Raw genomic sequence first — 23,616 nt, forward strand, 5'->3', positions numbered from 1 at the left:
GAGACTGACACTGTATTGGACTTTGCCGTACATGTTTTCATGGAAGGATTGAATCATGCTTAAGTGCTTGGGGGACACCCAATCTTTTCTAGAAGCGCAAATAGTCCACTTCTACTGACAAAGTCAAAAGCCTTCGTGAGATCGATGAAGGTTATGTAGATGGACTTTTTTTTTGTTCTCTGCATTTCTCTTGTAGTTGTCTCAGCGAGCAGATCGAGTCCTTTCCGCTCTGAAGCTGCACTGTGATTCAGGAGAGATTCTGTCTGCAAGGGTCTGAAGTCTGTTCAGGACAACTCGGTCAAAGGCTTTTCCCATAATACTAAGACGGGAAAGCTGCCAGGTACTAATATTTTACTATCTTTCCAGCAACTCCTGCAGCGGATCAGGTACCAGATGTATTGGTTCTTCTCCTCTGGACTTTACCAGTAACACCGAGAGGGGGATAGGTCCTGATGCATGGGCAACTCAGGGTCTCTATATCATTTGCCCATAGGGTGACCAGATGTCCTGATTTTATAGGGACAGTCCCGATTTGTGGGTCTTTTTCTTATATAGGCTCCTATTACTCCCTACCCCCGTCCCGATTTTTCACATTTGCTGTCTGGTCACCCTATTTGCCCAGGCTTGCACCGTGGAGAGGTACTCCAGCTTCACCTCAAGCGTCGACCCAACATGGGAGGCAGGAGTCACCGGTTCTAAGCTTGATAAGTAACAGTCAGCATAGATCTGTCAAGAAGAAATCATGTCAAACCAACCTTGACAGGGTAACAAGCCTTGTGGATGGGGGGGAAGTGGTAGATGTGGTATATCTTAGTATAAAACGTCTTACTAAAGTTATCTCGCATGACCGTCTCATAAACAAACTAGGGGAAAAAAACAATCTATATGGAGCTATTTTAAGGTGGGAGCATAACGTGTTGGAAAACTTTTCCCAGAGAGTAGTTATCAGTGGTTCACAGTCAAACTGGAAGGGCATATCAAGTTGGGTCCTGCAGACATCGGTTCTGGTTCTGTTCAATATCTTCATCAATGACTTAGATAATGGCATAGAGAGTACACTTATAAAATTTGCGGACAATTCCAAGCTGGGAGGGGTTGCAAGTGCTTTGGAGGATAAGGATTAAAATTCAAAATGATCTGGACAAACTGGAGAAATGGTCTGAAGTAAATAGGATGAAATTCACTGAGGCCAAATACTCCACTTAGGAAGGAACCATCAGTTGCACACGTACAAAATGGGAAATGACCGCCTAGGAAGGAGTCCTGCAGAAAGGGATCTGGGGGTCATAGTGGATCACAAGCTAAATATGAGTCAACGGTGTAACACTGTTGCAAAAAAAGCAAACATCATTCTGGGATGTATTAGCAGGAGTGTTGTAAGCAAAACATGAAAAGTAATTCTTCCGCTCTACTCTGCAATGATTAGGCCTCAATTGGGGCATTGTGTCCAGTTCTGGGCCCCACATATCAGGAAAGATGTGGACAGAGAAGAGCAACAAAAATTATTAAAGGTCTAGAACACATGACCTATGCAGGAAGATTTAAAAAATTGTTTGCTTAGTCTGGAAAAGAGAAGACTAAGCAGGGACATAACAGTTTTCAAGTACATAAAAGAAGGAGGGAGAAAAAATGTTGTTCTTAACCTCTGAGGGCAGGACAAGAAGCAATGGGCTTAAATTGCAGCAAGGGCGGTTTAGGTTGGACATTAGGAAAAACTCCTTAACTGTCAGGGTGGTTAAACACTGGAATAAATTGCCCAGGGAGGTTGTGGAATTTCCGTCATTGGAGATTTTTAAGAGCAGGTTGGACAAACCCCTGTCAGGGATGGTCTAGATAATACTTAGTCCTGCAATGAGGGCAGGGGACTGGACTAGATGACCTCGCGATGTCTCATCTAGCTCTATGATTCTATGAGCACTGCAACCTATTGTGGCCTCACCAAAGCACACAAGAACATAAGAGTGGCCGTACTGGGTCAGCCCAAAGGTCCATCCAGCCCAGTGTCCTGTCTTCCGACAGCAGCCAATACCAGGTGCCCCAGAGGGAATGAACAGAACAGGAATCATCAAGTGATCCATCCCCTGTTGCCCATTCCCAGCTTCTGGCAAACAGAGGCTAGGGACACCATTCCTGCCCATCCTGGCTAACGGTCACGTGCATGTGAGCATCCAATTCTGGCTGGGTAGGTGAGCCGCAGGCACAGCGAGCTGAAGCCCTTGTTAAGCTCATGCTGGCTGCACAGCCTGGGAACCAGGAGGGTGCAGAGGGAAAAGGCGTGGCACAGACAGACCTAGGAGGTGTGTTACTTCTGTGCAGGGCCGGCTCCAGGCACCAGACAAGAAAGCACGTGCCTGGGGCGGCACATTCCGACCAAACTTGGGACGGCACATTCCAGCCACCCTGCTGTGGTTCTTTTTTTGCTTTGATAGCCTGGTCTGCAGTTCCGGAGCCTCCGGCTGGCTCCCTGCGCTCCTCCAGTCCCAGCCCTGCAGGGGCACAGACCCCGGCCTGGGAGGGCATGAACTAGCAATCCCCGCCACTCACCGTGCCCCAGGATGTGCCACTCCCCGCCGCCTGCACCGGCCTCCGCCTCCCGTGCTGCTCTGAGCCCGGCCTGGCCGAGCTGCCTTTAAAGGAGCGGCTGAGCCAGCACCTCCTGCAGCCCCCGGGAGAGGCACCTCAAGGCCGGAGGGGGAGAGCCCGTCTCGCCCGGCTGCGAGCGGACTGCAGCGCCTGGCTGCCCGTGGGCGGAGGGAGCGGGCGGGCGCCGCCCTTCACCCCCCTGGGAGCCATCTTGACCACCCTCTGTGCGCTCCCTGCGGCTGCCGTTTTTTTTTCCCCCTTGGGGCAGCAAAAAAGTTAGAGCCGGCCCTGCCTCTGTGTGCAACCAGCTTCTCAATATTTCACTGAAGTGGTCCTGGGTGGTTTCTGCTGAGAGCGGAGAATGAACCGATGCTCATGGTCATTGCGGGATGCTAGTAGGGGAATTAACCCGAGCGATATGTAAAATGTAGACTTGGAGGCTGCAGAACTGTGGAGGTGAGACTTGTCCCCGGAGGAGGGTCTCGCTGCTAACTCAAGCAACGGTGAAAAAGGAATAACTAATTGCCGGGACTCTGACTGCCCTGGGAGCAGATATGAAGCCTAAACTCTAAAACCGTCTCCTTGAAAGTTGAAATACAATTAAACTCTTTGCACTGGCCTACTTGCAGCCTGCCTCCTGCTGACTGCCTGTAACTAACTGGGTGGGAGGGGTGAGTTCCTTGTGCTTTGAGCTGGTTACTCAGCAATGCCGGTGCCTTTACAAGCGCAGGGCTGCGGGAGAGGAGCAGGCTACAGACAATGGGGTATGTGCACACTGCAGCTGGGCCTGACCCTCCCAGCCCTGGTAGACCGGGGCAGCTAACCCGCTAAAAACAGCAGCGTGGACCGTGCGCTGGGCTGCAGCTCAGGCTGTGCCAGTGACCAAACCCCTCCCCCCCCCCCAGTCTGACTGGGACAGAGACGCTGAAAGCTAGTGCCAATTTCTGAGTAGCCCGTGCAGCTGCCATCCTAAGGCCCAGAACAGGTCACGACTGCTTTGGGGCCAGGGCCCTGCAGGGCAAGCAGCGTGGGGCCCCCAGAGCCGCAGGCCAATGTGTAGAGGCCAGAGCTGCTGAGCCGGTGGGGGGATCTTTGTTCTTGGTCTATGCATTGGGAGGCCCAAGCAAGGCAAGAACCTGCCCCCCCCGGGGGTGCTGGGGGGGCTCATAGAGGGTGCTGGGGGGAGCCACAGGATGGGCCATGCTGCTGGGAGCTGCAGTTCCAGGGCTAGGAACAAGCTCTATGCCAAGTACTGTGCCTGCTGCAGTCCTTAATTACTAATGAAAGAGGCACTTGAGTTCAAGCTGTTTTTTTACTTTCATAACTGACATGAGATGCCAGGCCCAGAGGGGGACCCAGCCCTGCCAGGCCCAGAGGGGGACCCAGCCCTGCCAGGCCCAGAGGGGGACCCCGTCCTGCCAGGCTCAGAGGTGCCAGGGCTCTGAACGGCCAAGGCTTGGCACACACTAAGCACCAGGCCACACCCTGCCGTGCACCAGGTGCAGGCACAGGGCCCGTGGGTGAGAGGAGCTCCTGGGGTCGGCACTGCCCAATGGGCCATGGAGGCACAGACCCTCCTGGAGGGGCTCCTGCCGCAGAGACAAGACAGAGCTGGGGGTGGAGTCTACAGGGCAGGCCCCTGCCAGCGCTTTGCTGGGGGCTGGAGCGGCCAGGCTCCATGTCAATCAGAAGGGGGATTATCCCGCAGGTTGGTGCTGGGCTGTGACATCCCCCCAAGCCTAGGGAACAGCCGCCCCTAGACCGGCCAGCAGGACCCACCCCTGCCTGCACTGAGCCGGGGGAGCCGGGGCTGGGGGCCCCTTGCCGATGCAATGCCTGGGGGGCTGGACCAGCCCCTTCTCCCCTCTCGTTCTGTGAAAGCCACCGCCCCCTTGGGCAGCTGGGAAAGGCCGAGCACCCCCTCCCCGGGTGGGTCAAGCTATGCTCCTGCCCCGTGTCCACAGGGCTAGTCCCCTCCTGGGGCCTCGGGGGGAGAACAGAGCGGGACCGGGCGAGCCTGGGACGGTCCTGGGTGTGAGGGGGTGAGACCCCGCCCTTGGGGGGGGATAACGGGACCCCCGTGAGAGGGCCCCAGGCTGGGCACCCCGGGGGCGGGGGCTCCAGTTCCCTGCGGAGGGGGCTGGCAGTGGCGAGTAATTAACATGCCCGACCCTCCGCGCTAATCAGCCTGGGCGGGGTCCGCCGCCTCCCGCAATCAGGGGCCGGTTCAGGAGCCTGCGCGGCCGGCTCAAGGGGGCAATCAGCGCCAATCAGCGCCAATTAGCGGGGAGGCTCCAGCTCCGATGTTCAGCCACCGGTGTCGGCCTGGCCTCGGCTCCGGAGCGGCTCCCCGGGGGCCCGGCCCGGGAGTTCGCCGAGTCCCGCGGGCAGCAGTTCGGGGGGGCGGCGAGTTCCTGCGTGCGGGACTCGGGGAGCTGCCCCCCTTATCCCGGCCCGTTACCCCGCAACCATCCCCCCTGCCCGTTACCCCCTCGGTCTCCCCGGCCCCCCCATTCCCTCCCCCCGGCCCATTCAGTCCCAGCCAAAGCGCCGCAGAAAGCCTTGACAAGTGCCCGGGCGAAAGCATCTGTCTGGCCGCGCCGCCCCCGTCCCGCCCGCCCCAGCCTACAAAAGCGCCCTTGTGCGGCTCCCTTGTGCTCCGGCCTCAGTAATTACCGATCATCAATCAGCGTTAATCACAGCTGATTAGGCGGGAGGGGGGCGGTGCCTTCCCAGGCCGGGCGCGCCGGGGGCCGGGCCCTGCCCCCCGAGCGGGCTAAGGGGGAACTCAGGCGTGGCGTGAGGAAGATGGATGAGTCCGGAGGGCGACACCCCGCCCCCACCCCCCCGCACTGAGCCGGGCTGCGGGGAGCCTCGGAGCGCGCCGCCACTCCAGCCCTCGAAGGCGGCGGGCAGGCAGCGCTGCCGGGGCTCCGGGGCACGGCTGTGGCGCAGGATCGCGGGGGCGGCGAGCCCGGAGCCCGCAGGACCGGGGGGGATCGTGAGGAAGGGACCCGAGGACCCAGGCACCGCGCAGCGCAGAGGGGGAGTCCGCCGGAGCACCGCGCGCAGCGCAGAGCCGGGACACCGCGCGCCCCGCGCAGAGGGTTAGCCCGGCGGAGCACCCCGCGCAGCGCAGAGCCGGGACACCGCGCGCCCCGCGCAGAGGGTTAGCCCGGCGGAGCACCCCGCGCAGCGCAGAGCCGGGACACCGCGCGCCCCGCGCAGAGGGTTAGCCCGGCGGAGCACCCCGCGCAGCGCAGAGCCGGGACACCGCGCGCCCCGCGCAGAGAGACAGCCCGGCGGAGCACCCCGCGCAGCGCAGAGCCGGGACGCCGCGCGCCCCGCGCAGAGGGGGTGCCCGCAGCGCAAAGGCTGGGCACCGCGCGCCCGGGAGCAGCCGGGCGGCCCGGCAAGTTGGCGGCGGCCGGAACCCGTGGGGAGGTGGGGGCGCAGCCAGCCCGGGAGGCGCTCCGCGCCCGCTCGCCATGCAGAGACCCAGCGGCCAAGGGGCCGCCTTCTCCATTGACTCGCTGATCGGGACCCCGCCGCCGCGCTCCGGCCACCTGCTCTACACCGGCTACCCCATGTTCATGCCCTACCGGCCGCTGGTGCTGCCCCAGGCGCTGTCGCACGCGCCCCTGCAGTCTGGCCTCCCCCCACTCGCCCCGCTGGCCTCCTTCGCCGGCCGCCTCACCAACACCTTCTGCGCCAGCCTGGGCCAGGGGGTGCCCTCCATGGTGGCGCTCACTACGGCGCTGCCCAACTTCAACGAGCCCCCCGACGGCTTCTACCCGGCGCAGGAGTTGTCGGCTGCGCGCACCAACCCGGAGCCGGGCTGCAGGCGGAGCGCCGAGAGCTTGGAGGCGGAGGAGCTGCCCCCGGCCCGGGACAAGGGCCCCCCCGAGCCCCCGCTACACTTCCCGGACCCCTTCCCCAACCTGGCAGGTAAGAGCCGGGCTGCCGCCGCCAGCCCCGTCCTGGCCAGCGGAACTTTCTGCGGGGTGGGCGCTGACCCCTCTCACGGGTGCTGCAGCCGGGACCGGAGCGTCCTCCTGGAGCAGAGCGGAGCCGCCAGCCCTGTTCCGTGGGCAAAGTGCGGCGCCCTCCCGGCCCTCTGGGGGTAGCGTTACAGCCTGGGCGAGAAGAGGATCGTTACCCCTCATCGGCTCCGGCTCCTGAGCTACGGGGGCAGGAGGCTGCCGGGGTGGGGAGCGATGGGGTGTAGACGGAGCGGGAGAACTAGGGGTGGAGGGAATAAGGGGTCTACAGGTAAAGACCCGGGAAAGGAGGTACGGGGGAGGGGCTCTGCGGAGGAGACATCCCTGGACCAAACAGAGCCGGAGTTGGGGGAAGCGACCTGGGAGGGGCAGGGACCAGGACTGAAGGATGGGGGGGGCAGGGACCCTGGGAACGGATTGCGCCGGCGTTGGATGCGGGTGGGGGGCTGTAGTGGGGACCGAGGGTCCAGAGGGGAGCGATTGGCGAGTGTGGAGGCCCTTAGGAGAAGGGGGCTGTGGGGTGGACTAATAGGAAGGGGCAGGTGGAGCCGGAATTAGGGGGTTAAGGGGGGCTGCAGGGGGAGGGGGCAGGTGGAGCCGGGGTAGGGGGGCAAGGGAAGCCGGTGCTGGAGGTGAGGGGGAGCTTCAGGGGGAGCCGAGGTTGGGGTGCAGGGGGCCGGGCAGACCTAGGTGTGTGGGGAAGGGGTCTGTAGGCGTGGATTAACTCGGGGGGGGGCGTGGGGCTGCGGGGGGCAGGGCCCCGGGGGCTGGTGGAACCGCGGTTGGGGGAGGGTTGCTTCAGGGGCAGGTAGACGTGTGGGGGGGGAGCGGCTGATGGGGCGGGAAGGGGGTTCCCGGCGGAGGTCCCCTCTGCTGTGCTTGGGGCGGGAGGTCTCCGATAACCACAGCTGTGTGATTTGCAGGGGGGGGGGGGTTTGCTCCAGAGGAGGCGCCGGCTCCGGGTCTCTCCCCCTTGGGCCCCAGCCTTCCCCGGGTGTGACTCTGCCCCAGGCTGGCGGGCCGGGGAGGGGTCTCCGGCTTGAGCTGGCTCATCCCCCCCCTGCCCTGGCCCGAGCTCCCCACAGGCGGCCCTGGGAGTAGGTGTGGCCGGGTGCGTCGAGAGTTGGCGGCCTAGGGGGACCCCAGAGGGAGAAGGGGAGGTGAGCGCCGCTCCCCTCGCGGGTCCCAGGCCGGGCTCGGCCGCCCGGGCTCGGGACAGACCCGGCTGTAGCGGCCCCTCCACTGGGGGCTGCCCAGGCGTGTGACGCACCTGCCCCAGCAGCCCCCGGTGGGACGGGACCCACGTGCGCGGCGGTTGCTCCTGGACTGTGGGGTCCCCTCTCTGCAGGACAACAGGAGTCGGGACCCACGTTCCCGCGTGTGTGCGGGCAGCCCAGAGCCGGGTGTTTTCATTTATTTAAATGGGGAGGAGTGTGCGCAGGTGGGGGTCTGTGCCAAGGGGTGTCTGGATGGGGGGGGTGTTGGGTGTGCTCAGGGGGGTGGCTGTGCCGGGGGTGTCCGGAAGCGGGCATGCGCAGGGGGTGTTGGGGCGGGTTGGGGGTGTCCGGCGGGGATAGAGTTCGGGGGGGCGTAGGTGGGTGGCTGTGCCGGGGGGTGCGCCAAGGTGTGGCGTCATGGAGGGATTTTCGGCCGGGGTGGGTCTGCGCGTGCGGGGGTATTCGGGGTGCGCGGGGCCCGGGAGGGCAGGGGGGTGCCCGGCAGGGATAGAGTTGGGGGGTGCGCAGGTGGCTGTGCCGGCGGGGGGTGTCGGGTAGGTGGGTGTGCCAAGGTGTGGCGGCATGGGTTGGATTTCCAGCCGGTGTGTGTGTGTGTTTTGTGGCGGTCGGGACGGGAGGGGGGTGTCCGGCGGGATGGGGTTCGGGGGTGCGCCGGTGGCTGTGCCGGGGTGTCCGGCGGGATGGGGTTCGGGGGTGCGCCGGTGGCTGGGGGGGGTGGCGGCCTGGGAGGATTTCTGGCCGGGAGTGGGTCTGCGCGCGAGGGGGGATCCGGGGTTTGCAGGGTGGGTGTCGGAACGGGAGGTGTCCAGCGGGGAGCGCTAGGGGTGTCGGGGTTTGCAGGTGGGATGTCTCGGGGTCACCCCCTCGCAGCCGCCGCCCGCAGCCAGCTGAGCGGGCCCAGCCGTGCGCCCTGCAGAGGGTACCCGGAGTCGGGGTCACCCCACTCCCAGCACCAGGGCGCGGCGCTCTCCGAGGTGCTGCTCCCCGGCGGCAGCGGAGATCGAGCCGTGACCCGGACTGGCGGTGCCGGGCGCCCCGCGGGGATGGAGGCAGCTTTCCCACAGCACCGCCGCGAGCGCCCGGCGGGTCCAAGTCCCCCCTGCCTCCAACAGAGAGACGGGACCCACAGGCCTCCTGCAACCGAGACCGGGGGGTCTGGCAAACCCAGGCACCGCAGAGCGCGCCCGGCCAGCCCCTGGTCAGGGCTGCAATCACCGCCCCGGGGAGCCCCCAGCAAGGGGGCCCATCCCGCGGGGTGTGGGTCTAGATCTCAGCAGTGGAGCCCCCTGAAGGCCGGGGGAGCCTGGGGCCGCCTCTCATCAGTTTTCCCCTTGTGTCAGGAAACAGGTGATCGTCTGCTGCTACTTCTCCCAGCCAGGTGCTTCCCTGCCCCCCTCGGCCCCAGGAGCCACCTCTACCCCCCAGCCGGGAGGCGGCCTGGCTGGAGTAACCTGGGGGTGCGCGGAAGGGCTGCCTAACTCATTGGTGTCCCCTCTGACCTGGCCCAGTCTCTCTCCCGAGCCGTGTGTTCCTGCCTCTCGGTCTTTGCATCGCCTGTCCTCAATTCTGGTGTCTCTGAGACCCAGTGACCGGCGCTAGGCACCTGGCCTCGGCTCGTGTGCTGGCATTAGGGCACTTTCCCTAGGAGTCTCCAGCCCGTCCCTTAGCCCCCTAAGGTTACTGTCGCGTGTGTGGCCACGGCTGGACATTGGGCGCAGGGCTTCGGGTGCCTCTCGGAGCAGCGGAGTGAGACCCCGAGGTGCACACGTTGTTAGCAACAGGCATTTCCTAGCTTGATCAGTGCAAAATGCCATCCTGACCGAGCAGGGCGGATTTGACCGGGGAATGGAGCCTGGGAGTTACATTGAGGTACCTGAGCTGTAACCTGAGCCAGGAGGGGGGTGGGAGACGTGACACCTTCTGCCCAGGAGACTGAACAAAGGGGAGGAGGAGCAGATGGGAGGGGGGAGAGCTGCTAGAGGGTTTTGGGTTCTTCAGTTTTGGGCTGGGAGGTGCAACGCAGGGAACCCCAAGCTGGGGTCTAAGCTCCCTGCGCTCCCCAAGAGGACTTGATTGAGGGGTCCTGGTTGTATCTACGAGCTCTGCTGTAGACTGTGTTCCTGTTATCCAATAAACCTTCCGCTTTACTGGCTGGCTGAGAGTCACGGTGAATCGCAGGAAGCCGGGGGTACAGGGCCCTGAGTCCCCCACACTCCGACACCATCCCTGCCGCTCCCAGCTGGGTGGTTCCTCGCTCTTCTCCAGTCTTCCCGCAACCTGAGTAAATTGACTGTCATGTGCAGGCTTCCCCCTCCAGTTCCCCCTCCTCTGCAGATCGGTGGGGTTAAGCCCCGGGCCCAGGCCCAGTCCAGCTGATCTTTTATCCTGTCTCTAGGGTCTGCCCTTCTCTGGTTTCCGATCTGTGACTGAGCCTCCGCTCTCATCCTGCCTTTACTTAGCTCCCTTCAGAGCATCATCAACAGGCCTTTGAATAATCCAAACAAACTGGCAACCTGTTCTCCTTTAGCCACAGTTTTACACGCACAAAGATTTGATACCCGAGGCATTTTCTAATACATTTTCTCTGCAGAAGTTGGGCAGCCTTGTATCAGGGTGCAGGGGCTGGGTGCTCTGGACCCCTGGGAATGAAGTCACACGGGCCCTCTGGCAGTGTGACTCCCCTGGGGCGCGCTCTCACCAGGGCAAGCCCCCTCCTCCTGGGTCTGACCTCGGAGCATTCAGCCCCTGTTCATGCCATGAGTCCACCTGGATGGGACATGGGGGAAGCTTCACACGCCCCCCAAAGGGCCCTGCACCCCAACTCCGCAGTCAGCAGTGACTCTCGGCCAGCGTGTAAAACATTAAGAAAACACCCCCACACACACACGCACACACACGCTTTGACCCTGGTGTTGCAAGTTCCTCTGTTTATAATTCTCTTTTAAATACATTGGTTGAAAGTGAAGTAAGGCTCACGGGTCTGGAATTCCCTGAATCATGACTTGCACCTTTTTCAAAGATGGGTATAAAATTGGCTCCTCTTCAATCCTCTACTGTGGTTAGCTGCTTTTGTTAGCAGCTTAGCTACTTCAGGTCTCTTGGGTATATAAAGATCTTGTTCTGGTGACTTGTTGCTCTTTTTTTACCAGTCCCAGCACCTCCCCTTTTACACCTTGGTCTCTGACAGTCTTCTAAAAATCTAAATAAATTGTCAGCTAGTTCCCTTTATCTATTTACTTTATTGACATGTTCAGATAATTCTAAGAGATCAGCAAAATTAGAGGTCTAGAAAACATGACCCATGAGGGAAGATTTAAAAAATTGAATTAGTTTGGTCTGGAGAAGAGTGAGAGGGGCCATGAGAACAGTTTTCAAGTACATAAAAGGTTGTTACAAGGAGGAGGGAGGTAAATTGTTCTCCTTAACCTCTGAGGATAGGGAAGAAGCAATGGGTTTAAACTGCAGCAAGGGAGGTTTAGGTTGGACATTAGGAAAAACTTCCTACCTGTCAGGATGGTTAAGCACTGGAATAAACTGCCCAGGGAGGTTGTGGAGTCTGTCACTGGAGGTTTTTAAGAGCAGGTTGGACAAACACCTGTCAGGGATGGTCTAGATAATGTGTAGTCCTGCCGTGAGTGCAGGGGGCTGGACTAGATGACCTGGCGAGGTGTCTTCTAGTCCTATGATTCTAAAACATGAGTTTCCTTTGAAGACAATGTGCTGGTTAGACCCTCTCCTAATGTGATCTACCAGGTGTTGTAATAGACTATTTTTAATTATAATTTCATCCAGTTTCCCAGGTACAGATGTGAGGCTGACTGATCTGTAAGATCCTCTTTTAAAATGCAGTTGCTCCCCTCCGGTAGTTGGCGACAGTAACTGGCTTTTAATAAGAGGTTGCATATTTTGCTAGCAGCTCAACACTTCCTATTCAAACGCCTTCAGAATTCGGCGATGGAGCATCTGGGCCTGGGGACTTGTGGCATTTGTAAATGATCAGGTTGGTTCAGCACTTCTGCTACCTTGATCTCCGCGAGCACCTCAACTTTATAGTGAGAAAAGAGCAGGGCCAGGGTGGGAATCTCCACAGCATTCTCTGCATGGAGACCGATGCAAAGAAATCACTTCGCTTCTCAGCAATGTTTTTGGCTTCTTTAATTGCTCCCTTTAATCCCCAGTGATCCAGTGGACCCCCCCCCCCAGTTCTTCACAGGCTTCTGATGGACATAAAGAATCTCTTGTTTGTTTTTGCACCTGTTTCATGTGTCTCCGTGATAGTTCTCTGGCCCCATCACCTTAGCGCCTCCTGGGTGTGGCAGGGCGGGGCTCCCCACGTCACAGATGGGGAGTGAGGCACAGTGACTTGCTCAAGGTCCCAAAGGAAGTCTATGGCTGAGTAGGGAGTTGAACGCTGGTCTCCTATATTCCAGACAAGGGCCTTAACCACTGGCCCATCCTTTGCTCTTTGCTGTCAAGCCTCACTTTGGCCCTTCTAGCGCCCCTCTCGCCAGCTGTAGCGTATGCTCTTGTTCGGTTCACTGGGGCAGGCATCAAGGATTTTGATGTGGCCCGAATAGCCTCCCCCCCACCCCATTTAGCCCTATTGGCTTCCTCTTCGCTTCTCGCTCCCTTTTGTTCTGCAGCTGCTTTGCCTTCAGAGCGTCTCTTATTGTCTTGGGTTTCTCCGTAGCATCCATGCCCCAGCAGGGATTTTACTGCCTCTGCAGCTGACCCGGGGGCTGCTTTGTTCTATTGCAATCCCCCGTCAGCATCACTTCGTGGGGCCTCACCTCCTCCAGGCGCAGAACCTCATTCGACTGTGGTCACTGGGAGCGGCGCTGCTTCCGCCACTTCTGGACTCGGCGCCTGTTGGTTCCGTCAGAGTGTTGGGACAGCGAGTGCCCAGAACCAGCCGCTCCGTGGAACAGTGGCCAGAAGTGTTACCCAGGGCATCGGTCCGGTCACCTGGGCTCTATGAAAGCACCAGCATTGTTAATCTAACCTCTGTTCCGCTAGGCCTCTGCCCACGTCTGTGCTGGTAGCTGGAGCCCCCGTTCTCATCAGAACCCGCTGCTGTGGGGAGCCTTTGGCTGGAGCCCTTCTCCCAAGAGTGGATCTCTCTCTTTCTTGCCCCCTCTCTCCCTCCTGTGTCACTGGTACCCGCATGTCCCATTGCGCCAGGCCCCTTGAGGCGCCCTGTTGCGCTGCATGTCAGGGGTGAATGGTGGTGCGAACGGTGACTGCCGTTTGACCATGAGGATCCTTTGGCTGGTCCAGTCTGTAGGTTTCCTCTGGCTGGGGAAATGTTAAATATTTGTCATAAGCAGATTCAATGGAGGTGAAGTTCCAGCCATGGACCCAAGGGGCAGAGTTAAGGTGGAAAGGAACAAACCTTAGAGAACCCCTTATCTCCAGCCAAGCCCTCAGGACTGGAGAGGGACAACTGGGTTATGATTCTGCAAACAGCTGCATCCCATTCTTTCCCTCCCCACTCCTGCTCCTCCCACCCAGGCTGGGTCCCCAAACCGAGTGTGGGGTTGTTTAGCTTTTCCTAGTGACTGTGGTGGTTGCACACACGTTGCTGGGCCCCTGGGTGGCAGGTTGTCTGGCCTGTGTTAGACTGAGACTTTGGGGTCCATGGCCCTGATGTCCAGAATGGATGGGGCAGAGGATGTGGCTTAGGGGGGAGTCCTCGGTCCCACCCCCCAGCAGGGAGGGGGTAAGACAAGGTCTGACCTGTTCACAGCTTGTGGCTTCTTGAAGGCTGTGGATTGTAGAGGTTGAGGTAGGGGCTGCCCAGCCTTGGCGTCAGAGTAACCTGCATCTCCTTCGCTGACAGGCCTCTGGGTGCTGCTGGCTGGCAAGGGGAGCATCTGTAGCTCAGGGAGAGGCAGCCATGGCTCCTGGCACCGGCAGTATGTAGTACCTGGCTCAGAGAAGGTTGGAAGCTCTTTTCATAGAATATCAGGGTTGGAAGGGACCTCAGGAGGTATCTAGTCCAACCCCCTGCTCAAAGCAGGACCAATTCCCAACTAAATCATCCCAGCCAGGGCTTTGTCAAGCCTGACGTTAAAAACTTCTAAGGAAGAACATAAGAACATAACATAAAAACGGCCGTACCGGGTCAGACCAAAGGTCCATCTAGCCCAGTATCCTGTCTGCTGGCAGTGGCCAATGCCAGGTGCCCCAGAGGGAGTGAACCTAACAGGTAATGATCAGGTGATCTCTCTCCTGCCATCCATCTCCACCCTCTGACAAACAGAGGCTAGGGACACCATTCCTTACCCATCCTGGCTAATAGCCACTGATGGACCTAGCCTCCATGAATTTATCCAGTTCTCTTTTAAACCCTGTTCTAGTCCTAGCCTTCACAACCTCCTCAGGCAAGGAGTTCCACAAGTTGACTGTGCGCTGCGGGAAGAAGAACTTCCTTTTATTTGTTTTAAACCTGCTGCTTATTAATTTCATTTTGTGGCCCCTAGTTCTTGTATTATGGGAATAAGTAAATAACTTTTCCTTATCCACTTTCTCCACATCACTCATGATTTTATATACCTCTATCATATTTCCCCTTAGTCTCCTCTTTTCCAAGCTGAAAAGTCCTAGCCTCTTTAATCTCTCCTCATATGGGACCCGTTCCAAACTCCTAATCATTTTAGTTGCCCTTTTCTGAACCTTTTCTAGTGCCAGTATATCTTTTTTGAGATGTGGGCATATCATTGATTTATATAAGGACAATAATATATTCTCAGTCTTCTTCTCTATCCACTTTTTAATTATTCCTAACATCCTTTTGCTTTTTTGACCGCCTCTGCACACTGTGTGGACATCTTCAGAGAACTATCCATGATGACTCCAAGATCTTTTCCTGACTCGTTGTAGCAAAATTAGCCCCCATCATATTGTATGTATAGTTGGAGTTATTTTTTCCAATGTGCATTACTTTACATTTATCCACATTCAATTTCATTTGCCATTTTGTTGCCCAATCACTTACTTTTGTGAAATATTTTTGAAGTTCTTCACAGTCTGCTTTGGTCTTAACTATCTTGAGCAGTTTAGTATCATCTGCAAACTTTGCCACCTCACTGTTTATCCCTTTCTCCAGATGATTTATGAATAAGTTGAATAGGATTGGTCCAAGGACTGACCCTTAGGGAACACCACTAGTTACCCCTCTCCATTCTGAGAATTTACCATTAATTCCTACCCTTTGTTCCCTGTCTTTTAACCAGATCTCAATCCATGAAAGGACCTTCCCTTTTATCCCATGACAGCATAATTTACGTAAGAGCCTTTGGTGAGGGACGTTGTCAAAGGCTTTCTGGAAATCTAAGTACACTATGTCCACTGGATCCCCCTTGTCCACATGTTTGTTGACCCCTTCAAAGAACTCTAATAGATTAAGTCACAGAGGGTCCTGTGGCACCTTTAAGACTAACAGAAGTATTGGGAGTATAAGCTTTTGTGGGTAAGAACCTCACTTCTTCAGATGCAAGCCTTGATGACTTGCATCTGAAGAAGACTAACACGGCTACCCCTCTGATACTCTAATAGATTAGTGAGACATGATTTCCCTTTACAGAAACCATGTTAACTATTGCTCAACAGTTTGTTTTTCTATGTGTCTGACAATTTTATTCTTAACTATTGTTTTGACTAATTTGTCCAGTACCAAAGTTAGACTTACCAGTCTGTAAGGATCACCTCTAGAGCCCTTTTTAAATATTGGTGTTACATTAGCTAACTTCCAGTCATTGGGTACAGAAGCCGATTTAAAGGACATGTTACAAACCTTAGTTAATAGTTCCGCAACTTCACATTTGAGTTCTTTCAGAACTCTTGGGTGAATGCCATCTGGTCCCGGTGACTTGTTAATGTTGAGGAGATTCCACCACCTCCCTAGGTAACCCATTCCAGTGTTTCACCATCCTCCCAGTGGAAAAGTTTTTCCTAATATCCAACCTAAACCTCCCCCACTGCAACTTGAAACCATTACTCCTTGTTCTGTCATCTGGTACCACTGAGAACAGTTTAAATACATCCTCTTTGGAACCCCCTTTCAGGTAGTTGAAAGCAGCTATCAAATCCCCCCTCATTCTTCTCTTCTGCAGACTAAACAATCCCAGTTCCCTCAGCCTCTCCTCATAAGTCATGTGCTCCAGACCCCTAATCACTTTTGTTGCCCTCCACTGGACTCTTTCCAATTTTTCTACATCCTTCTTGTAGTGTGGGGCCCAAAACTGGACACAGTTCTCCAGATGAGGCCTCACCAGTGCTGAATAGAGGGGAATGATCATGTCCTTCGATCTGCTGGCAATGCTCCTACTTATACATCCCAAAATGCCATTAGCCTTCTTGGTAACAAGGGCACACTGTCGACACATATCCAGCTTCTCGTCCACTGTAACCCCTAGGTCCTTTTCTGCAGAACTGCTGCCTAGCCATTCGGTCCCTAGTCTGTAACAGTGCATGGGATTCTTCCGTCCTAAGTGCAGGACTCTGTACTTGTCCTTGTTGAACCTAATCAGGTTTTTTTTTGGCCCAATCCTCTAATTGGACTAGGTCCCTCTGTATCCTGTCCCTACCCTCCAGCGTATCTACCACTCCTCCCAGTTTAGTGTCATCTGCAAACTTGCTGAGAGTGCAGTCCACGCCATCCTCCATATCATTAATGAACAAAACCGGCCCCAGGACTGACCCTTGGGGCACTCCGCTTGAAACCGGCTGCCAACTAGACATGGAGCCGTTGATCACTACCTGTTGAGCCCAACGATCTAGCCAGCTTTCTATCCACCTTATAGTCCATTCATCCAGCCCATACTTCTTTAACTTGCTGGCAAGAATACTGTGGGAGACTGTATCAAAAGCTTTGCTAAAGTCAAGGAATAACACATCCACTGCTTTCCCCTCATCCACAGAGCCAGTTATCTCATCATAGAAGGCAATTAGGTTAGTCAGGCATGACTTGCCCTTGGTGAATCCATGCTGACTGTTCCTGATCACTTTCCCCTCCAAGTGCTTCAGAATTGATTCCTTGAGGACCTGCTCCATGATTTTTCCAGGGACTGAGGTGAGGCTGACTGGCCTGTAGTTCCCCGGATCCTCTTCTTCCCTTTTTTTAAAGATGGGCACTACATTAGCCTTTTTCCTGTTATCCGGGACCTCCCAGCTCATGAGATGCCAAGGGGTGCGGATGTCTGGAGCGCAGAAGCGAAGGGTGGTCAGAGGGCAGCAAAGCACAGGGTAAAAGGTGGCGCTGATGGGCCTTGGGGAGACCTTGACACCCTTTTGTTGACTCTCGCCAGGGTTTTCAGGCAGGTAATGGAGCTGTTGGGGTGGGACTCATCCGGCTAAGTAACCAGTGAGTCACATGGTAACTATTCTGTGTGACTAGTCGGGGGGGGGGGGCGGTGCCCCCACGGTGCCCAGAGACGAGTTGGGTGTTGTCCTGAAAGTACAGGGTGAGCTGGCACCTGCCCCAGGTGCTTGGGTGTGAACGGCAGCTGTGATGGGGCCCGGCAGGCGGGGATGGGCTAGTACTGTTGGGTCTCCCAGTTACTGAGCTTGGGTGTGGCTGCGTCGTGTGTAGGTCTGAGGGTGAAGCGGCTCCTACCTCCGTGATGGAGTGTTGCTGAATCGCTGTCCTGGCTCCACAAACTCAGCTGCTTCTTGGCCCCCAGAGCGTTCCCTGGAGTTGGGCCTGGCCATATTTCTGGGGCATGGAAACTCTGATGGGGCCTGCTCTGCTCAGAGCTCTGCTGACTGCAGGACAACCCTGTTTCAGGAGAAGATGGGGCTGGAGAGACTCTCTCAGAAGGGATGTGTCCAGCCCAGCTGCTAGGACCTGGGATGCTTTCGGCTCCTCCACGGCGGGATATTAGCACTAGCAGACAGCTGCCCCAGCCTAGTTGCCCCATGGGTGGTGGTGAGGAGCTCAGGGGGTCAGCGAGGGCTGCAGAAGGGGAATGGAGACTTGTCCCTGGACAGGGGTTGTCTGGGGCCCTGTGCTGTGACCTCAATCATCTCTGCTTCCTGACTGGGGGCTCTACGGGCTCTATCGTCCTTGCTGAGTTAACTTGGGGGACTGGCACCCAGGTCTGGGCACCTGGACTGGCCTTGCCCGGGTGGGAGGCCTGGTCTACAGCTAAAACTTAGGTCAGCCTAGCTACGTCACTCTGAGGTGTGAAAAACTCACAGCCTCAAGACAGAGTTCAGCCATCCTGAGCCCCGGTGTAGACACCGCTAGGTGGGTGGAAGAACTCTGTCAGTCTAGCTACCGCCTCTGCCGGGGATGGAGCAGGTACAGCAATCGGGGAAAACCCCTTCCATCGCTGTAGCAAGTGTGTATACTACAGAGGCAGAGCTGCAGTGACTGCGGTGTAGACAAGGGCTGAGGGATCATTGACTTGTGCCCTGTTTCTTTATGGGTCGGAGAGCTGCTGATGAGGGAACGCAGAGGGGAAGCAAGGAGAGTGGTGGTTGTGTCCCAGTGAGACTGAGCTGGCGTGGGGCTTAGGCGTGTGTCTGTTGGCTTGTTAATATACCCGTTAAGTCTAATAGAACCTCGGTTTTACACTCCCAGTCCAAGGATGGGTTTAACATTAACACCCACCCTGCAGAACCCTCCCTGCGTTCCTGTTCTTGCTGGGGTTGCACTGACTGATCTGTGTCACTCGGACGTCTCTGGACACATCCCAGGGCTCTGAGTTGTGGGAAAACTTGTTTGTCCTTCTGGGCACACGGGGGAATTGTGGGAAGGTGTTTGTCACGGAGTCACCGGGCCGATGCGCTGGAGCTCTGTATGAAGCCAGTCAGGACTCTGTCGCCAGGGCACGAAGTTTACATGGCTTTCCCCTTCCTGGGTCTGACCTTGGAGCATTTAGCATCCCCTTCTCACGCCGTGCACTTCCCACAGTGAGTCTGCCTGGGCGGGGCTATTGGGGAAGCCAGAGGGCCCTGCACCCAACTCTGCAGTCAGCTGTGACTCTGACAGCCGGAAAAACAGAAGGTTTCTTAGTCAACATGTACACAGCGTAGAACAGAACTTGTTAGCACAGAAATCAGTGACTTTCTGCCAAGTGCATCATGGGGAAACCCTGGGCCAAATGCCCAGGACACTCCCTCCTCGAGTCCCCCACAGCAGACTGAACTGGACCCAGCTGCCTGGCCTCGGACATCCCCATTGCTCCTTCTCTGGTCTTTGTCTTGCTTCCCAGGCAGTGTCACCTGGTCACATCCCACTTCTGGCTCTCAGGTGAAGGGCACCATCCATGGCTTACGTGCAGGCAGCTGGAGCAGCCTCGCCGGCCCCCGAGGGTCTCAGGAAAAGTCACACCTTTATCCCCACTACCTAGCCATTGGTGCAATACACAGGGAAACTGAGGCACACAGTATTCATGCAAAACAGTAAGACTCACATACGACACAATAAGGAGGAAAACCCCCCAGTGATCTAGCCTGTCTCCTCCCTGCAAAGCAGGCAGCTTCCCAGCCTGAGAGAAAGCAGCCCGTGGCCTGCTGGGGCCATAGGCTAACCCCGGTGCAAAGCTGCCACCACCCTCCAGTGAGAGGGTTTGGTGTGTGGAAAGAAGGTGGTTGGGGCAACACCCATCCCAGCCTGGGCTAATTCTGCAGTGAGAACAGCCTGGAAGCTCCGGTCTCTGCTGGGTTTGTATCCGAGTCAGCGTTGTGCAATCTGGAGCAGTGCAGGAGCGGCTCTGGGCACTGGACCAGCACTGCTGGCTCCGGCAGAGGCTCAGCTCTGGCCTGCGTCTGTGGAGCTTCTGAACTCCTTGACCCGGGGCTAAACCCAGGCCTGCTCTGCTTACAGATGCTGCCAGCAGGGGCTGTTGGTCGGCCAAGCCTCAGGAAGGGTTTATGAACTCCCCAGAGCTCGCCCTGTGCCTGGGCATAGATCCCCTTGAGCCAGCAATGGGGAGAAAGCAAAACCCTGTCTGCAATGAACTCTCTGCTTTTCCTTAGCTGCATTACTTAACACGCTGTGAATCTGGCACCGCTCCCCCTGCAGAACAGACGGGGATTGTCTCCCAGGAAGGCGCTGGGAGTAGAGGGGGTTTAGACGGAACATGCGCAGTTCGAAGCTGCAGGGAGTGGGGTACGCTGCCAGGGTGACTCTCCTGGAAGCCTGGCCAGCTCCGTGGTGCTGTCGCTTCCCATCCTGCCGCTGCCCATGTGCGGAACCAGCAGAAATCCTGCGAAAACCCAACATCTAGCTTGACCGTTCCAGCTTTTGGCAAAAGTACATTTCAGATTTCCACCATTGACTGTTCATGCTGTGCTGGGGAGAGACAAAAGCCACTTGCTTTTGGGTCTGTTCCTTGATCCGGGACTTTATGTAGCTGTAACCAGAGCACAACCTGCAAACGCTAGCTAGAGCAGCACTTCTCAAACGTTTTAACGGGGCCGCCAGGGCTGGCGTGAGACTGGCTGGGGCCTGGGGCCAAAGCTGAGTCTCCACTGCCTGGACTCAGGCGTCGGCTTCAGCCCGGAGTGGTGGGGCTCCGGTTACAGGCCCCTTGCCTGGGGACAAAGCCCTTGGACTTCGGCTTTGGCCCCCCTGCCTGGAGCAGCAGGGCTCAGGTGGGCTCGGGCATCGCTCCCCCGTCCTGGGGTCTTGTAGTAACTTTTTTGTTGCAGTGCAATGACGTTTGAGAACCCCGGGGCTAGAGCACCGGAGCTGTGCGTGGAGCTGCACCGGTAGTTACAGTGCAAAGGGCAGAGGGTCTCCACAGCCGCAAGAGCGGCTACTCACTCTGCAGCGTCGTTATTGTTCCGGGAAGGAATTTCCCAAACTTTAGCGAATGGGAATTTAACAGATTTCCTGACTTGTTTGCACAAATCACACATTAAAAGAGAGCCCCCTCTGTCCAGAGAACGCTGTTTCGCCAGGATTAGGTAACGGAACATGCAGAAGAAAACCAGGGCTTATAGTGGAGCACAGACTTACTAAGAGTAAACGATCCGATGCAGTTGTGAAAAAGGCTAGTCGGATTCTGCGGTGTGCGTGAACGGGAGCGTCGTGCGTAAGACACGGGAGGTATTTGTCCCACTCTGCTTGGCCTCGTGGGAACTCCGCTGGAGTCCGGGGTCCGGTTCTGGGTGCTGCGCTTTAGGAAAGTGGATAAATTGGAGACAGTCCAGAGGAGAGCAGCAAATCTGTGAGGAAAGGTTAAAAAACTGGGTGAGTTTAGTCTTGAGAGAGGAAGCCTGAGGGGGGCTGACGACAGCCCTGAGATGGGTTATTACAGCCTGTTATAACGAGGATGGGGATCACTTGCTCTCTCAGGGCAGGACAAGCAGCAATGGGCTTGGTGTGCAGCCAGGGAAATCTAGCCACTTTCCCAGTATCCAGGAGAGTTCAGCTCTGGAACAGGCGGCGCTGCGAGGCTGTGGAATCCCAGCACTGGGGGTTTTAAGCCCAGGTTGGACAGGCCCTGTCAGGGCTGGTTTACGTGGGTCTGCGTCAGTGCAGGGGCCAGCGGCGATGACCTCGAGCCCAACGTTTCTAGGGTTCGATCTGCAACTGAAGTACATGACGAGCGCCGCTTACTTCCCTGTAACGTGGTAAAGTCAAGCTAAACCCGTGGTCCCCAAACCTTTTCTGTCATGTCCCCCCTTACCCATAATGGAATTTTTGTCTCCCCCGCCCCCCTCTCCCCCCACAGGGAGTTACAGGGCCAGAGCCACAGTCGAGGGCTGGGAGCTGGGGCTGGCACTGGGGCCAGGGGCGGGGCCAGAGTGTAGCTGGGTGGGGCTCCCTCCCTACCCCCCTTGGGGGCTGGCCCAGGCCCTGCCGCGCCCCATAGTCTGGGGACCGCTGAGCTGGCCAGACTCTGCTCCGCACCAACGCACCCAGTGAAGAACCTGCTGGAGGCTGGCTCTGGAGCCGCACAGCTGGGCCTGGGGTATTGTTCGAGTGTCCGTGACCCAGCACCAGGGAGGCACTCTGGGAGTGTGGCTAACACGAGCTGGAATAGCGAGCCCTCGTCTCAGCAAAGGCAGCCCAGAACTTCGGCCCGGCTGAAGGGGATGGGAAGCGACACCCATTTATTGCCTGGGAGCTGTATCTTGCTGGGACCGATAGCAGCAGAGCTGGACGTTGCAGTAACTGCGGGGGAAAGTGACTCTCCCAAAGCACATGCGCTGCCCCCCAAGCGTGCAAATGCTGCAGAGCCCCGACTCCAAACGGGCTCATCTGGTGAGCCTCGGATCTGCTGAGTCTGGGCTGGAGCCTGGGGACTTCCAGGCAGACGGGAGTTCTGCTCTAGGCGCGTGGGCAGCAGGGAGAGGGGGCACCAAACCCAGAAATTGTCCCTCATCTTTCCCTCCCCCTCCTGGCGTGGGCTGCATGGGGGAGGCTGTGCCTGCACTGGGGCGGGGGGTAGGAGGGAGTGACAGGGTGAGCTCTAATGCAGACAAGGCATCGTTATCTTTCCACGGGCCTGGCTCAGAGCAGGTGGCTAAAGTGCTGGGGGCTCCCCTGCCCTTGGGCCCCCTGTTGCTCCCCACAGGAACACTGGTGCAGACAAGGGTCTGAGCGGGGGGTGTTGGCCCAGCAAGTCTACCTGGGGGGTTCCCAGCAGGCGTCTCCAGAGCAGACTGGCTCCCTCGCCCCATGCAGGTGCCCTGGTTAACGCTGTTTGTCTTGGCTGCAGATGGCAAGGTGTACAGCTCCGACGAAGAGAAGCTGGAGGTGAAATCGGCAGAGACCCCGTGCAGTGAGAGGGAAGAGGAGAGCTCCGCACCTGACAGCGAGGATGAGAGCTTTCTGGATGGGAGCAGTGCCAGCTGCCTGGGGTCCAAGCCCAAACCCAAGAGCAGCTCCGGTGGGGAGCAGGCCCCCCCCGGCTCCAACCCGGGGAAGAGCCGCCGGAGGCGCACGGCCTTCACCAGCGAGCAGCTGCTGGAGCTGGAGAAGGAATTCCACTGCAAGAAGTACCTGAGCCTGACGGAGCGCTCGCAGATCGCCCATGCCCTCAAGCTCAGCGAGGTGCAGGTCAAGATCTGGTTCCAGAACCGCCGCGCCAAGTGGAAACGCATCAAAGCCGGCAACGTCAACAACCGCTCTGGTGAGCCCGTCCGCAACCCCAAGATCGTGGTGCCCATCCCCGTGCACGTCAACAGGTTCGCCGTGCGCAGCCAGCACCAGCAGATAGAGCAGGGCAGCCGGCCCTGAGCCCTGCCACGTGCTCCGGGCTCCAGCTCAGAAACTCTGTGGGAGGAAAACGCCAAATGCCCCTGGCTGCAAACTAGCAGGCGCATGCCATGTCTGGCAGAGGGGCCTGCCTTGCATGGCCGAGTGGGCCCAGGGCTGACCAAGCTCCCACTCCCCACGCTGCAGCAAAGGGAGACGCTCCAGTGCAGACCCTTGGGGCAGTGCTGCAGGGGGAGTTTTAACTATTTGTGCTCCAGCCGCTGCTCACAAACCTCTGTAAATATCCCTTATTTATTCTGTGTAAAGTCTGTACATATGGAATCGTGTGTGTCTGTCCGTCTGTCTGGGGGAGTGCGGGGCTGCCTCCGGGAGGGATGGGGCTCTAGCTGGCGCTGGGCTCCTGTGTGCAATGATCAGTCTGTGGGTTCTCCAGGCCCCCTACCTCCGCATGCCCCCTCTCTCTTCCCCCATCCCCTCCTCCCTGCAGCAGGGCAGGGTTGCACAGAAGGGGTGGATGGCGTACGTATTCTCACTGTCCATAAGGTATCACTGTGACTGGCTGCGTCTGTGCCCCATCCATGTATAGTCGTGATTTCAATAAATTATTTTCTATGGA

At 57.6% G+C, this 23,616-nt stretch overlaps 1 protein-coding gene across 1 annotated transcript; it reads left to right on the forward strand.

Moving 5' to 3' along the window:
* Nucleotides 1-4,880: 4,880 nt before the first annotated feature.
* Nucleotides 4,881-23,321, forward strand: GBX1 (gastrulation brain homeobox 1). The gene is made up of 2 exons (XM_005289729.4): nucleotides 4,881-6,531; nucleotides 22,501-23,321. The coding sequence occupies exons 1-2, from the start codon at nucleotides 6,072-6,074 to the stop codon at nucleotides 23,019-23,021; spliced, it is 981 nt and encodes a 326-aa protein (XP_005289786.1). The 5' UTR covers nucleotides 4,881-6,071; the 3' UTR covers nucleotides 23,022-23,321.
* The last annotated feature ends 295 nt before the right edge of the window (nucleotides 23,322-23,616 follow it).

Source organism: Chrysemys picta, chromosome 2 (assembly GCF_011386835.1).
Source record: "Chrysemys picta bellii isolate R12L10 chromosome 2, ASM1138683v2, whole genome shotgun sequence".
In the NCBI taxonomy this organism is placed as follows: Eukaryota; Metazoa; Chordata; order Testudines; family Emydidae; genus Chrysemys; species Chrysemys picta.